A 17,055-nucleotide genomic window follows, 5' to 3' on the forward strand; every position below is an offset into this window, starting at 1 on the left:
ATAAACTAGTGGAAAAGGTATCCCAGCTGCTTTTGGTTGCCACAGTTAACTACCCTTCCTGCTGCGCACATTGCGATGACAGGTCTTTTGAAGCAACTCTGCCACCAGAGGAGAAAAGTTATATCTGATTTCACATAAACAAATCAATTTATGTTTTAATGACGTGGTTAACTTTTAATAGAATTTGGGGAGAGGGGAACTTTTTTCTTCTCCTAAAACAACCTAGACTGAATAATCTAAACATCAGAAAAGTCAGCCAACACTACACAACCACAGTTTAGAAGCTCATTGTGTTTTTTCTTCTTGATGTATACAATTAAAATTGTGAGGCAATAGCTTTCACAAAATCAAAATGGGCTATTTTAAAGCCACAGCTGAACTCCGAGTAAGATCAAAGCTGTCTGTCACCAGAAAATAGTGAAAATACTCCTTCAGAACTGTACATTTATAAAGCGTAATGAACGTTCATGGAAGAAATTTTGTTCTAAACCCTGTAAAAAGGTGACAAAAGTAAGACAATAGCAGCAATACACTTTCATGAGAATATTGGGGAAGGCAAGCCAAGGTACAGTTCAGGACTATGCAGGCAAAAGACACACATGGTAGATGAAGACAGGACAAGTCAGGCATGAACAAGCCACAAATATAAAGAAAATCCTGTTAATGGTCTGTGGATAAACAGCACAGGCATAGTTCGGCTCACATGCTATAGGAAGGTATGCAAAGGCTGCTACTGGCCCGCCTGAAACCTTCTCCAGGCTGAACACACGCAGCTCCCTCAGCCTTCAAATGCTCCAGTCCTCAATCACCTTGGTGGCCTCCTGCTGAGCTCGCTCCCGTTTACTGATGTCTTTCCTGTACTGGGGCCCAGTATTCTAGATGCAGTTGAACAAGTGCGGTAGTCTGCGCAGTCTCCTGGCTGTGCTTCTGTTCATGCAGGACAGGATGCTGCTGGCCTTCCCTGCTGGTTCATGTCCTGCTTGTGCCCACCAGGATCTCCAGGTCCTTTTCAGCAAAGCTGCTTCCCAGCCAGTCAGTCTCCAGCCTTTATTGTTTCAAGAGTTTCTTCAGTTGCAGGAACAGGACTTTGCATTTGTCCTTCTTGAACTCCCCAAGGCTCTTGCTGGCCCATTCCTCCAGCCTGTCTAGGTCCCTCTGAACGGCAGCTCAGCTCCAGCACAGTAGCTCCTGTGAAACTTGCCTCCTTGGTGACAGGTCATGTTCTCCACGGCACCCTCACAGCTTCAAGTTCTCATTTTCGTCTTCAAAAACTCCTCACGACTAGTATCTACAGTACTTTTGCTAGCTCACTTTCTGCAGCAGCCTTCTGGCTGCAGTGAGCTGCTCCTGCTGCTTTCCGAGATCCCCACATAGTTTGCAGAAGAGCTTCTCTTCCTTCAAACAACTGCTTTAATTTTTACATGGACCACAGAATCTTTCCCACTCCTACCAGAAGTCAATCCACACAGGAACACGAATGCCATCATGATAAGTTAATCTTCCCCTCAAAAGTTATTTTTTCTACTTCATAGTGGAAGGTAAGATCTGAGATTTTTTTAATTTTTTTTTCCAAATACATCCTAATACATATTAACTACATTGATCCCTCTAACTCTAAGCTGTTTTTCTTCTTTCCCTTAGTGCAAAGGAAAACAAGTGCATATAAAGCTTATGCCCTTACTTCTTTCACTGTAGCACTATACTAATGAATTCAAACAAACAAAAAGAACTAACCACGGGATTAATTCTTTTAACATGAACACTTCTGAACTACACTAAAACCAAAAGCAGTTCAGCTTCAAAAGAAAAGAAGAAAAACTAATACGAAAAAAAATGAGGACTATATATTAGGCAGTTCTGCAGACGTTCAGTCACCAAACGTATTTACATACATATACTAAGAGGAGAAGAGATGAAGCTTTCAGAGCTTTATTGAAACTGCAGTGCCACAGGCAATAACTAAAAACCTAGTTCAGGAGAAGATATCATCATGAAAAGGCAAAGTTAATTGCTTATGAACCTCTTAGTTTAATTGTGTAGTATTTATCTATTCATAGATGAGAGCCTACTATGTGGAAATTTTCAGGTTTTAAAAGCTTCACTAAGTTTTTAGAAGATATTTCCACTCCCACCCCACTTAATCAGGCAAATGGAGTTCATCCACAACTCTCCAGTAAAAATTCACTTTAAGCCATGACTGAAAAACAATATTTGAGAAAGTTAAGGAGTAAAAAAGCAGGAACATATAAAAAGTTGGTATCTTAGGGGGAAGGTTTTTACTACTAGTGTAATGTGCAATATAGCAGACTTATGGCTGTTGAGGGAACCATACATTTGAATTTCCCAACTTCCGTGAGTTTAAAATGTGAGCGGTAATGTTGCAATATAGCAGTTAAATGTAGTAAAAAGGATAAGAAAATTAAAAGAAAAGGAAAAAGACTCTGGTTATGTATTTATAATGGTGGTAAGGCATTATTCTCCTCTGAGATCACCTTCAAAAACCTGAGGGCAACACTCTTAACTATAGACTGAGAACGCTAACTGTAGCTATTAAAATAGAGATTAGAAAGAGCTATCCTCTCCTTTGAATACCTAAACTTTTACCACCTTCACTCTAGTTGTCTTAACAGATGAAGTCTGATGGATCTTTGAGAAGGAACATGAATCCCAATGACTAAGAGACAGCAGAGATTCAGGAGCCATCATTATAAAAGAAGCTAAAAAATAATACGAAAAGAAGTAGGAAAACATTACAATCACAATTCTGAGAAACCACATTACTGAGTAATGTCAGTCTATCACAATACCAATTTGAAGCTGACAGGCATGTAGAGCCACCGATGCATCTTAGTATTTCAAATTCCTTCTCAACTCCGGGAGCTGTTGAGCTTATATAACTCGCAAGTCTTTTCAAGAGTCTCATGAATACATAAATCCTCTGCTCAGACATTATAAACCTCCTCCCGAACAGTTCTGAGAGCGACCCCTAAAGATCCTAAGCTACAAGACGTGTGCCAAAAAACAAGAAACAAAAGGACATCTACCACTTGAGACTTTTTACAAGCAGTTACAGGAAAAAATACGTATCTATTTTGTAACAACCTGGCCCAAAAGACAGGAAAAAAAGAAATTCTTCTACCTTTTTTTCCCCTATTTGTTATGCCAACTCTTCCTTGACTGATAAGACCTTAAAATTTTTGTGACACCAGCCTCTAAATGCCATCCTAATGTAAATTACATGTGCCAGTAACAAGAAAAACAACTGCTTTATGCCTACAGAATGCACCAGCAAAACAAGCATTTCTTTCACCAGGTACTTAAAATTTGCTATCTGCATCTGAACTGGAGGTTCCACACAAAAGGAAATGGCAGTTATATCACAACCTTTACAAAAACATTTCTCATAGGTAATGAAATTCTTCAGATATAGCACTTCTATGTGCATTCACATTGGTGGTGGTGTACAGCAAGCAGTTTCAACGCTTTTGCCTTGGCAATAGCTAGAGGTGCCTTTTTGTCTCACCTCACCCGTTCCATGCACAAACAAGGCAGCACCTGCTATACAATCTCAAGTTTTTCCTCAGCCAGATTCCTCTATAGATGGAGGAACTAACAGAACACAGAGCAATGTGGTGAATTTCCATAAGGATAAGTGTCACCTCAGAGAGCTCCAGCTGGGAACCAACCCTCTTACCATTTAAAGTGCTCCATATACACAGACACGATACGGACAATTCCCAGCAGTAGTTCACCCTACACACACACACAGGGCCATACATGAAGACCTAGAAGACAAACTATAGTACTTTTCTCCTCCACCAAAATCTTTTCTGCCTCCAGAGCTGCACACTGCTCAGCAAGAGGTCCGAGCTGCAGGAGGCCGAGCAGCGAAAGCATCAGCAAGGCATGAACAAGGCCTTCTTTAAGCAAGGCCATCGGGGCAGGCTGCACCCTTAACATGGGCGCTATCATGCAGCTGGTCCATGTTAGTGGTCTCATCACATGCACCACAATTACCCTGTTGGAATCTTTCGGTACAGACAATTATGTCCTTGAATTTTCAGAAAAACAATGAGCTAAAAGAAATCACGAGAGCGCTGTCTTTTTTGCAGCTGAAAGTAGAAAATCCTTCTGATATCCAGCATACACCCTATTTCATAACTGCAACAGCATGTAATTTAAAAAGAAAAACCAGACGAAGTTGTTTCCTGGCTCAGAATCCTTTATAAGATTTTCTAGAGTCAAAGTTCATGAGGACAGATGGAATCATTCTCACCCCTTATCCCAAAACCACTGTAATTACAAGCTGCATAAGCTGAAGAGACACTAAGTCATACTGCTACAGACATTTTTTCTACCAATTAAAACATTGGGGTTTATATTTTTGTAATGTTTTCCTTTTGTTCAGAAATTTATTAATTACAGTCAGTACTTGCAACTTTTTAATATTATGTGGGAATGAAACAGTTCCATAAGTTGTATCATAACCTTGTTTAATCATTTAATTTAAGGCAAGTTATGTCTACATACTGTGTTCTATAGAGAAGTAAACTAGATAGCACATTCATTTAAACTGGATTTCATAACAACAATCTATCTATCTACAGAATGCCAGTAATTCTATTCATACTAATAACCCATTTCAAAAATAAATGCTAGAACTAAAAGGCCCAATAAACTCACTTAAAATGAACAAGAACTTCAATTCTCTTTGATTCACATAGATTCATTTTAATTCACATGAAACAAGAATTGCCAGAAACTGAAGCTATTTGGACTCGGGGAGGTGAGACTCATCCCATTCCAAAGAAAAAAACTTTTTAAATTAATAGGAAAATGTTACTTTGTACAACTTAAGTCTATTCCATTAGTATATTATTCTCATTAATAGATAATTTCATCAATACACATTTAATTCTATTACATTAATTAAATAGTTTTAGGGAGTGTATTTAGCAATGCTATGTGAGTAATCAGTTTTGCAACAGGGAAACAGTTTTAGAAAAAGGTTAGATCAAATATACAGTATATTTTTATAAGTATATGGGATTTGTCTATATAGGATTTGCTCTCGTCCCCATTTTGTAGTTGCCCAAAGACAAGCATTTCAAAGACGTACAGTATTATCTGTTCTGCAACCTGAAAAAGAAGTGTGAACCTGCACATACCTGATCCTAGCACCGGAAAGTTCTGTCTGCCACAGGAATAAAGATTCAAACTACATACTTCCATTTTTCAACAGCAGACAAAGCTAAGTTCTTAACCCATAACTTCACATCTTTACTACTAGACCACTGGTGAAATGTTTTATTTTAACTGTCATTTTGCCTCTTGGCACATAAGTCAGTTTCTTAACCAACCAATCACAACAGCAAAATAAAAAAAAACAAAAGCAAGAACAAACAACCCTTCAGAAAGAAGGGGAACCTGTTTATGAACACCAACAAAGTATCATAAACACATTTATGAAGACCCTTCTTCCATCCCTCTCACATTATAGATCTTATCAAAACAAAAGAGAAAAATTTGAATATATTTTACGAATTTTATAAACACTGCAATAATTTCTCTTTATGGTCCTAACGGCTACCTTAAAGAAAAGGTTAAAACAAGCGTTTTCACATCATAACTAAAATAACTAAATGTGTTCCTAATACTACCAACACAATAAAAAGGGCACTGGTAAGTATTAGATACCATGAAATAAAGACTAACTTCTGCTCAGAAAGGACAAAAATGGTAAGTATCATAGGCTAGGAAAAATGTCAGGGGAATAACTTGATGAATTAAAAAAACCTCTTCTACATGGAGAATTATCCAAATGGGACTGTTAAAACTTTAAAGTGAAAAACTTAACTATAATGCTGGAAGACTAAAAAAAAAATTCTATTAGCTACTCCAAAAACTATCCCTCTGAAGTAAGACTTCAAAGTCTTATTGTTAAATATTAAATAATGAAATCTCCCCAATTCTTTATGGGCACTGCTTCAAAACTAATTTCATAATTGAAATGTTTGAAAGAAACACTCCAGAAGCAAAAACTTATTTTAATTAATACACAGAACATTATTATGATGTTCAAGGAAGACTTTCTCATGAAAATGCATATGAAATTGGCAGTAAACTAACATTTTATACTGAAATGAAAAAGTAGGAAAGTCTGGACTTAAAACTTTTCATAATTCTACCTTAGCAAGCTGCGTAAGATCAGTAACAAGAAGATTAATGATTTTGACGTTACTGACTGCTTAAGTGTTAAATTACATTTCAAAACAAATCCAGAAAAGCATAATTGCTTCTAGGGAGCTGAACTCCCGTGTTATTAATTTCCTAACGCTGGCTGTTATTACAAACCAATTACAGACTTATACCTGTGAAAATCTGGGCAGTTTCAGGTCACAAAAGGCCATGCTTCCCCTTATGTGTAACGGAGATAAGAACATTTAAAGTCCCTACTTTACTGATAATAACCAAAAGAGCTTCTATGAATGGCACAAAGTAAAGCAGAAAATGAAGACTGGTCAAGTACATAAAGACAAAGCTGCTCTCTTGATTCCAGGTAATAACCAACAGCAAATTGCCATATATGGAAACTAATTTAAGTATTAACCTAAAAATCTTCTTTTTTTTTTTAGTTAATATCCATTGATGCATCCTTACCAAGCTTCAGGCAACAAGAAAGCATATTCATGTGGTGAAGTAGTCTCTGGAAAATTGGAGAGAATTGCCTGTCTGTGTGGAAGTAAAGCTGATCCATGGAAAGTGAACAAAATTTCCAGGGCTCTGACATTGCTTTCCTAAAGAGCAAAACATTAAGTTGCAGAATTAGCTTAAGACTGATTTAGACTGAAAATGAGCAAGAAATGTAAGCTTAGGTCATGCAACAAACATGTAATTTTAAAATTTTCTTTAGCAATAAAGAAAATTAGCTCAGGGTCACTGCATTTATTTATTTACAATCAAACAAATTCACACCCCACCTCTTAAATTCCCACTGACATTCAGCTAAGTTCAAAGGGAGGGGAAAAAATGCACTTAAGTGAAAACAGCAATACCAAAACAAAATCATATTCCAGTAAAATAAATATTAATACCCGAGCATAAGTTCTTGCTGAAAGTACAATATTCTGATTTCTGAACTTCTTGAAGAATTCGCCATCATAGTGCTGTTCAGCTGCATGAGGCCCTCCAAGGATTTCCTTAAAAAATAAAAACAAACCCCACACTTACAAAAGATTGGTTTTTACGCAAGATTTACAAAAGCATCAAAAAGCCAATACATTTCTTTATCTTAGGATGAGTAAGTATGAGATATATGTGGAAAAGCATGCTATTGTTTTTTAGTTGTTTCAGTATGAAAAAAAAACAGATGCATTTTTCACTGATAAGCTAAGACAATTCCCTGCCTTATTTTAATTAGCGTTTAGACAACATTAGTTACAAAGAGATGTGGTAAGAGTCATTACGCGACTAGTGCCAACTGCAAAGTTAAAGTTAAAAAAACAAGCAAAATACAGTTTGACATTCCAAAAAGTTTCACTTTGGTAAGCTCACAGAAGAGAAAGATTCGTTAGAGAATCTGAATGGAACTTGCTAATTAGACTGACAGAGGGAAATAATAGTAATCCTGCATCAACTCCACATCCCATATTGCATAACTTAATTCCCTGCAGACACAGTATGTTCAAAGCAGGCTTCTGCCCAACTGTACCTCTCAACACTAGCAGCCGGCCAGTTGCAACAGTGAAGCAGGAGAAACATGGTAGCTTGAACAGAAAACAGCTTGCTTTTCTCAAGTGAGAGACTGTAGCATTTCAAGAAGACTATAAACATTAATACCACAATACATAACAAAAAAGATATGATGATGTGACGAAAAAGTTACAGGAATACCTATGGAATGAGAACTCAGAAGAACAGTAGCCAGTTACCAAGTGTCCTCACCTCATAGGTTTCAAGGCGATCAAGATAAGTTAACAGCTTCAGCCTGCTACGGCAGAGTTCTTTTTGTTCCAGTGTCAGCCTGTGTTCAAAACAGGAATTTTCATGCTTGCGATTGATATTGTACATTATGTGCATATGAAGACAACGGTTACACATTTTAATGACTTTGTGCACTGAAATATATCAAGAAATTAAGTAAACCAAGAACTCTGACACAATATAATGCCAATTAAAATTTAAACCACTTTCCTATTAGGAATAACACACACGAGAGTAATTACTCTGTAATTATAATAAACTGTGTAGTTATAATAAACCTATAACTCTGAATAAAACATGGCCTAACATTTCATTTACTTTGAAAAGTTTACTGATAATAGCAGTTCTTCATGCTTCTTGGCCTCTTTTTCCTTTCTAGTATCCATTTCTTCATCTGGTGACAAAAAGTCTTCATAGGGAATTTCAATGTCCACCTCGCCCGGTAAGATAAATCTGGAAGACAAAACCAACAATGTAATCGATGTTGATTTAAAAAAACCAAAACAAAACAAAAAAAACACCACAAAACAAAAACAACAAAAATATATGACAACCTTATTTTTGAATAAACATACTAACAGCTTTCTTTTTATGTCTTGACTAAAAATCTAAACTTTTATAGAAAATTATAATACTGAGTTTTGCTGTTGTAAAGCAGCAGGCACTCATCACAAGCCAACAAGACGCATCATCTCTTGTTTCCACCCCTTCCCTAAAACAAATAAAAAAAACAAACCACCAACCACAGCTATGATGGTTGATAAAAGTTTCTAAATCCCACAGGTAGCACTGGGATTGGCAGCAGCTCTACAGCATACAATGGTAACAGATGACTGCACGAAGAAAGAACAGCCTCTTCTATTTCTACCACCAGGAACTGAATACTGAAGAGAATTGTCTCAGCATGGATTTCCTCACTGACCCACTGTGTTTTGCTTTGTTCCCCTCTCCACTTGAACAACAGAAGATGAACACAACAATTAAGACATACAACAAAATGCATTTATAGGTGTAGTTGCAGCTTCCAGAAGACGCAACAAAAACAGATACTCATAGAAAAATAGTGACATCAGAAGTTCTCCATGATGAAGAAAATAAAGGGCATCCAGAGAAGAGGGAAAATGCAGTACAGACCTTTGTAAAAGGTAAAATGAGAATAGGTACTTGTGGACACCTTTAGAATAGTTTGATTCAAAGCATCACCTTTCTTTATGTCCTGCAAAAGCATCTTAACATTTTCATTAGTGGTTGATAAAAAAATTTTACCAAATTATTAGAAAAGACTTCATACACCTTTCTTTAAAAAGAAAACAAACAAACAAAAAATACTCTTCCCAAACCTGCCGCCATCTTCTCCTTTTCCTATGGCCACAAGAGCCTCCAAGTCTGTGCCTTTCAAGCCATACTGAAGCAGCTTCTTAGCAGCATCCACATTCTCTGGAACTCTTTCCAAGCACTCGTGAAGAACCCAGGCACGCTTCTTAATTTTGCTCTGTCCAAGAACAAAAGCATACACACAATGTTCTATGCTTCAATTCAAAGCAATGAAACTGGAGATGTTAAAATCTTCTAATGTGTTTTTTCCACTTAGGAAAATGTCAACTTAACCCGATGACTGACAATGTGAACCAATAAAAAAAGAAGTGAGAATGCAAAAAACATAATTCCCTTGGAGTATATGTGGCAGAAAAGGGCACAGAAATGCCAAATGATTTAGCAGAATTTTCACAATAACTGGAACAAAAGTTACTACTTGTATTCCCTAATTAGTAGCACTCCTCCTTACACTAAATAAAATGTGATGTTTTGGGGCTAAAATGCAGTTGTTATAAACTGAGTGTATCCCACAATAGCACTAGAGTAATTTTCAGTATTGACCTCTTCACACGCCAGTAGGATTCTGTGACGGGAAGGACACATCAGGGTCACAAAATATTATTGCCTTATCTGCTGATCTTCAGTTGAGATTACATAGCACATGGAGAATGGCTACTTGTAAAAATCTTATTTTGACATTCAATTAATATCCGACTTGAAAAAAACAAAAATTAGATTATATTTCTCTTGATCTCTTGGAAGACTTTATCCTATAGCACCATCAGGTTGTGCATCTTTGACAACACTTGTCTGCTGAGTTTGAAGTCTTTCTTCCAAGCCAAAACACTCCATGTTGGATTCTACTGAAAAGCTCCAGTTACAGGTAGCAGAGTTCACTGTAAATTTTGTTATTTAAACTTTACTATATAGCTACTGATACCAACTTCACCTTCCCATTTAATTTTCTAAAATACTTGGAAGGTATTTAAATGTTTTGCGTTTCCAATTATTATTATTCATTTGCCAGGCAACAATCTACTGCTGCACGTGGGGGAAGAGATTACACCAGAGACAGCAAGCTGCTATTAACAGAAGTTAGAAGATACTTGAACGGAAAGATTTCCGTTAACTTCCAAGGCCTCCAGATCAGGCCTTCAGTTAAATTAACAAAATCACTGTCTTCCACATGACATGAAATGGAATTTGCAGGACAGCTCTCCAAACTGCCACCAATTTATGTCGTATAAATTAGAACACAATTGAGAATTCAATTTCTGTAAAGATAACACAGCCGTTCTGATAAGAAAGCCTAAAAGTCACAAAAAACAAACCCACCAAGTAGTCTTGAATTGAAGCGACGTTAACAGCCGACTTCCTCCACTGTCTTTGATACACAAGATCAGAATCAAGGCCATATGCTTGAGCCAAAGACAAAGCTTCCCCATATTCCTCATTATCAATCTAAAAAGCAAACACATGAAAATGAAAGTAATCTGATTTCCATATTAAACAATCAATTATTAATTCTGTGTGTTGAAACAGGTAGAGGAATAATTACTGTGGGTGTGCTTAAGTAGGTAGGAAAGAGCATGGCTCAAGATACAGATGTGTAAGACTCAGACCTGATGGACACCTCTAGAAAATCAGAGATTTTTCCTCAAGAAAAAGGAAGAAGTAATTTAGGTAACCAGCATGACATCAGCACTCCCTGGAAACTCTAACAGCTATAGAGTGGGCTGGTTTACCATCAGAACAATTGAAATGGCCTAGACAAAGTACTGCCTAGAGCAGTCGTAAAAATGAAGAAGTATCTGTTCTTCAGTAAAAGTGAGTCACAGGGCTAATTTGTATGTATGTCTGAAAAAAGATGCAAGCATACTCTGATGTGAATGCAGTTTAAGTTAACCCATTTCCTGGCCAACAACAAGCTCAACTGATTTCATTCAATATATTTGCCAGGTCTTTCATTATTTGTAAATGCTTATGTGAGTACACTTCCAAGTCGGGCCAAGCTAATGATGCACAGAGTCTCCTCAGTGACCTGCAAACGTCATCTCATTCGAATTACTATAATGCTCGTTTTAAACAATGATCCCTTCAATTAAGTAACACAGTAAACTAAGAGACCCTTACAAATATGTGCCTAAATCCTTCTGTTAATATAGCAAGAATTAAAAGAAAAATAAAAAGCTCTTTCTAAATAAAGCTGATTATGAGACATATGACCTTTCCTTCTATACTTACTTTCCTCTGGTATAGTTCCTCTGGAGTCGTGGATCTCAAACTGACAAGGCGGAAATTCTTTGTAATAGTACGTGGACGTTTCCGTGGAGGAGCAAATCGTTCCATTTCTGTCACAAAGTACAGGCCTTGCTTTAGGTAGCTGAAATATCTGTCCTTAGCAGAAGTTTCATCATCTGAGTCAGAGTCATCTTCTCCCTCATCTTCATCACCAGGCCTGCCCTCCAAGCGTAATCTTTTTGGAACGAGTTTTATCTCACACTGCACAGAAAATAATTCTTAAGGGTAGAATATGAAGCATGCACCTACTACATCTCAATTAGTTTGGTAAGAATCGAGTACATCTCCACTTCCAATACTTCAAATTTCAGAATCGATATCCTTCCTCCCCTTCTCCTTTAAACCCTTTATTTCTCTGCTTGCTTAATATATTCCACAAACCCTGACTGGGTCTGTCTCCTAGATCTGAGGCTTCATCCCTTACCTACTGAAGCAAGCTTGAAGGCTTCTTAATAGTAACCCACTATTACACTAAATGTCCTACACCACCCTGGACAACACAGAAATATGGAGACATCTTAGTACACTTTTACATAGCTTACTGCAGTGTACAGCAATGTTTTCAACTCTTAGCTATCCAAAGCAGGGTATTCTGCATGCCAGTCACCAGCTAGATCTGATTTCCAGAATAATACAAATCATTCCAAAAACATACATGCAAGCTTCGGTACGTATTGGGATATTCTGATAAATACTATTTTAAACTTCTGTTTAAGATATTTAAGACCTATTTCAGTGTAAGCCTTAGGAAATAGTAGTCGTCTTCGTTTCAAACAAAATTCCTGGTTAACTTCTTAACCAGAATTACATTTTACTCCTTCCTGGAATCCTACTAAAGATGAACAAAAATAGATCTCTTACATGGCTTAGTCTTAATTTAAATGCATTCCTCATTTCTCTTAAATATACTCCCTCTGTAAGAGGCATATGTTTTAAAATGGGAGAGGGATGCTTGCAGTATTCTTCAAATGCACTATCATATAAAGCACTGAAAATTGTCAACACAAACTGTTTCCTGCAGCAAGATTCCTCTTATTAAGACTCAGCCTTCTAGGAGTTTTGCATCTACTCTCTAGAAGTTATTTGACAATTAAGTTTTTATTAAGGCAGTGAATTGCAGCAAGTTCAGAATTTCCCTGCAATAGTTACCTAGAGATAAGGAAACAGAATCACTTTTCCTATTAGTAATAATAATTTATATTTTTTTAAACCACACCACACACATATAACACCCTTAGGATTACATATAGAAAAGCAAACTGTTTCTACTGCATTCCAAAAAGATATCTGCCTGTGCACATTCCTCACCTCCAGACTTAGAAATCCTCCATCGTGAGCTGAAGTGACCTGAGGAGAACTCTCAAACCATTCACATGACTTTCCCAGCAAGTTTCTTAACGTTTTGACTGATGACACAGTCAATGCACCAGAGCAGCGAGCCAGGATGACAGAATTATCTGCCCACCAATTTACATCTATCAATGGATAATAGGATTCTTTATCTAAAATAAATAAGAAAGCACCATACAAAGAAAGATAACTTTAAACACCAGATAAGAACAGAAGTGACTTCAATTATTAAGAGATTTCATCTGATGGCCCAATTTAACAAACTGTCCTGGTTCCGGCTGGGACAGAGTTAACTTTCTTCCAAGTAGCTTGGGGGGTGCTGTGTTTTGGATTTGGTATGAGAGGAACTATTGATGGCCCATTGATGTTTTGGTTGTTACCGAGTGGTGGCGCTTGTGCCGGGGACTTTTTTTGGCTTCCCATGCTCTGCCAGGTGCATGGGAAGCTGGGGCACGGGGAGCACCGCCATGGCAGCTGACCCAGCTGGCCAATGGGATATTCCCTACCATGTGATGTCACGCTCAGTATATAATTATGAGGTGCGGTCCAGGAAGGGGGGGCTCTCGCGGCTCAAGATGGGCTCGGCATCGGTCGGCGGGCGGTGAGCAGTTGCATCGTGCATTGCCTGCTTTGTATATTCTATTATTGTTGTTGTTATCATTGTTATTATTACTGTTCTACTTTGTTTTATTTCAATTATTAAACTGTTTTTATCTCAACACGTGAGTTTTCCTACTTGTGCCCTCCCGATTCTCTCCCCGATCCTACCGGCGGGAGCGTGGGGGGATGCGGGGGAGAGCGTGCGACTGCGTGGTGCTTAGTTGCTGGCTAGGGTTAAACCACGACACAAACTTTTATTATTGTATATGCATCCGCGGTTCACTAAGTTTGTATTTTAGATCAGTTATATTTTACTAAATCAGTTCTGCATTAAATACAGCTGTGGAGGGGAAAAACACTTAATTTTGGACTTAATTTTCTTTAATATTAGTAAAAGAATTCATAGTAAACAGATTTATTTGCACAAAACATGACAAATTTTAGGTATTTGATAAAGATCTGCTTCAATACTTCCCAATACTTAAGCAAGTCTCCCTGGCTACAAACATAATACTGATGATGAAAATTAGAAAAGGTTACCCTGCTTTTGAACAAGAGTGACAACCATGAACTAGTCTTCTGAAAGAGTCTACAAGATGAGGTTTTTAAGAAGATTAAACAAAAAAAAAAGTCACCACAACTGAAGATGGAAGCTGTGTCACTTCTAACATTACTTTCAATATGATAACTGGATGTTGAGACAAAATGTTCACCAGAGAGCTAGCTCAATAGGTTGGCTACACTGTCGTTTCCCACCTCTCTGATGAAAACCACCTTTTCCCAAACAGCACTGAAAAACAGAGCAGCTTATCACTTTTCTGCCACTTCAGTGCTTAGTCAGTACCTATGAAGGTCAAATGCGTTAACCCAAAGACAGAATCACCAAGAAAAACAGTACAAAGAAACAGGGATTTTTTAATAATATAGCAGTAACGAATGGATCATGGAACAGCTATTGATCTCCGCACTCTTGGAAGAGCCATGCAATAACCAGGTGATAAATGGCTGCACATGGTGGCCTGAATTTTGGGAAAAGAATAGAGAGACTGGCATGAGGCAAAACCAGTCGGAAGAAACAAAGCCCTTTTGTTTCAGAATTTTAAACTAATCTCTTTAAAGTACATTAGCTTTCAATATTTATTAGACATTCATAGAAAGAAAAGGTAAGTCCAGTTTTTTAGACTGTGGACTCTAATAATGTGTTACCTACGATATTATGATGTAGTGGCTTCTGATACAAGCTGAGACATCTGCTGAATATTCAGCATTCCACAGAGTCATAATTGCATACTTAACAATAAATGAAGTCCTGTACTAACTGAAGTATCTTCTTATTTATGGTTATGGCTACAAAAGAATTCCTAACAGAGGATTTTAAAGGAACAAAAAAAAAAAAAAAAACAAAATAACAACATTGTGACACTCATTTACTCATGCTACAAATTCAAATCATACATACAATTTTGGCAACTATTCTAATTGAGATTTAATTAAGCCATTTCAGATCTTTGTATATTTGTGTAAATACTTTTAACTACAGAGTGGTGTAAAATAATGATCTAACTGAACCACATACCTTTTATTTTCTTTCTTTTTTCACTAGAGAGTCTCCAGTCTGGGTTGATCTCATCATAACCTGGCTAAAAAAAAAAAAAGGAAAAAAAGGATTATATGCAAGTAAGTCTTTGTAACACAGACAATCTGTGTAGTTACTCTATTGCTGACCCACTCATTTTTCAATGAAAATGCTCCCACATAAATTCAAATTTTTCCTGAACATAAAAAAACCAGCTGCTGTAGTGACATTGTACTCTTCCCTGAACAGTTAAATTAAAACAAAAACATGGTAAAATAGACTGCTGGATTCCAAAACTACCGTATTAGAAAACACGAATATCATCAGACCTGGCCTAGTCAGCATTAAACAGATTTTTGTGCTCTCCAGCACTCAGAATCCCACCAAGCATTTGTTTTTCATGTCTATACATAGGACAGCTAGCATATAAAAGAAGAATCTTCAAAACAGACCTCCTGTTTGCTCTTGTAGTGCTCCTGAGTACCAGCCTAGTATAGTACTATAGGTATTTACTCTGATTATTTTCACAAATATAAAGCCCCTTTCAAGACTAGTGCAGCAAGGGAACCAGCATCATTTAATGATGCACTGCAGCATTTAGAATTGGTAAGCTGTTGCTGTGTTGTTTTTTTAAACTTTATTTGGTAACGTTAGAATACACGGGAACCACACAACCATAGATGACCGTAATCCTGCCCCTAACTGCAGATTATACAGCTTAGACAACCAAAGCAGTTTTGGGTCATATAAAAGGTGATTTTCAGGCTTAATTTTTTAGTAGAAAGAGAGGGGTCTACTAATTAAAAGTAAACATGAGGCCACTTTAACTTAACAAATATGTTTGGGTGACAATTAACTAGGAATCGCACACGTTATGAAAATACCCATTATACTTGGACACCAATTACACCTATAAAAATCATTCTGAAAACAGTCAAGTAATACACCTTTATATCACCTTCACTAGCTAATAAAGTCCTGAAAACTGCTTCAGAATACATATTCATTATCGCTAAAAACAAAGAAAAAAATAAAACAATTAACTGTAAACATCGAGCAAAATCTATGTTCCCACAAAAATCTGAAATGTATGTTAAAAACAGAGAGAGATAGATATAGATAGATATGCATACATACACATACAACACTTTTGCCAACACTGGAGCTGGGGTTTTTGCTTGTTTGTTTTTTAAAAGTACTTCCCTAAATAAGCTTGGAACTACATTTCTGTGATGGTCTGACCCCAGCCAGCAGTTAAACACCACAGAGCCACTTGCTAATTCCCCTCCCTAGTGGGACAGGGGAGAGCATAGGAAGAACAAAAGCAAGAGCAATTGTGGGTCAAGACAAAGATAGCTTAATAAGCAAAGGTAAGCCAAATAAAAAAGAAAAACACGTGAGGCACCTCATTCACCACCTCCCAGGAGCAGACCGATGCCCGCCCAGTCTCTGAGCCATGCCTCCCACACAAAAGCTCCCCCTGCTCCATTTTTATTGCTGAGCATGACGTTATATGGCATAGAAAATCGCTCTGATCAGCTGGAGTCAGATATCCAGGCTGTGTTCCCTCCCAGGTTGTTGTGCACGCCCAAACTACTCCTTGGGGGAGGACAGTGAGAAACAGAGAAGGCCTTGAAGCTATGTAAGCACTGTTGAGCGATATATAAAACAGTGAGGTGTCAACAACACTGTTTTGGTCACAAATCCAAAACCTAGCACCATATGGGCTGCTATGAAGAAAGTGAACTCCATCCCTGCCAGACCCAGTACAATTTCACAGTCAATACAACCTAGCCAGATCTAAAACTTACACTGCAAAAGAACACAGACACATTTCCAAGACTTGCAGTCAAAACAAAAAGGTAACAGCACACCAGTGGTGTTCAGGATGGCAACAACGAATCATAGAATCATTAATGTTGGAAAAG

At 37.4% G+C, this 17,055-nt stretch overlaps 1 protein-coding gene across 1 annotated transcript; it reads right to left on the reverse strand.

Annotated features, from left to right (window-relative positions):
* Nucleotides 1-6,660: 6,660 nt before the first annotated feature.
* On the reverse strand, nucleotides 6,661-16,139 carry LOC104082619 (neuroblastoma-amplified sequence-like; the record flags this gene model as incomplete). The annotated part of the gene is made up of 10 exons (XM_009585820.1): nucleotides 6,661-6,797; nucleotides 7,095-7,199; nucleotides 7,945-8,023; nucleotides 8,302-8,436; nucleotides 9,324-9,475; nucleotides 10,636-10,761; nucleotides 11,545-11,802; nucleotides 12,910-13,103; nucleotides 15,128-15,191; nucleotides 16,021-16,139. Coding segments are annotated over 10 exons (1,369 nt in total), but the record flags the coding sequence as incomplete, so codon positions are not given.
* Between the last annotated feature and the right edge of the window lie 916 nt (nucleotides 16,140-17,055).

Source organism: Fulmarus glacialis, unplaced genomic scaffold, assembly GCF_000690835.1.
Source record: "Fulmarus glacialis isolate BGI_N327 unplaced genomic scaffold, ASM69083v1 scaffold2859, whole genome shotgun sequence".
Taxonomy (NCBI): domain Eukaryota; kingdom Metazoa; phylum Chordata; class Aves; order Procellariiformes; family Procellariidae; genus Fulmarus; species Fulmarus glacialis.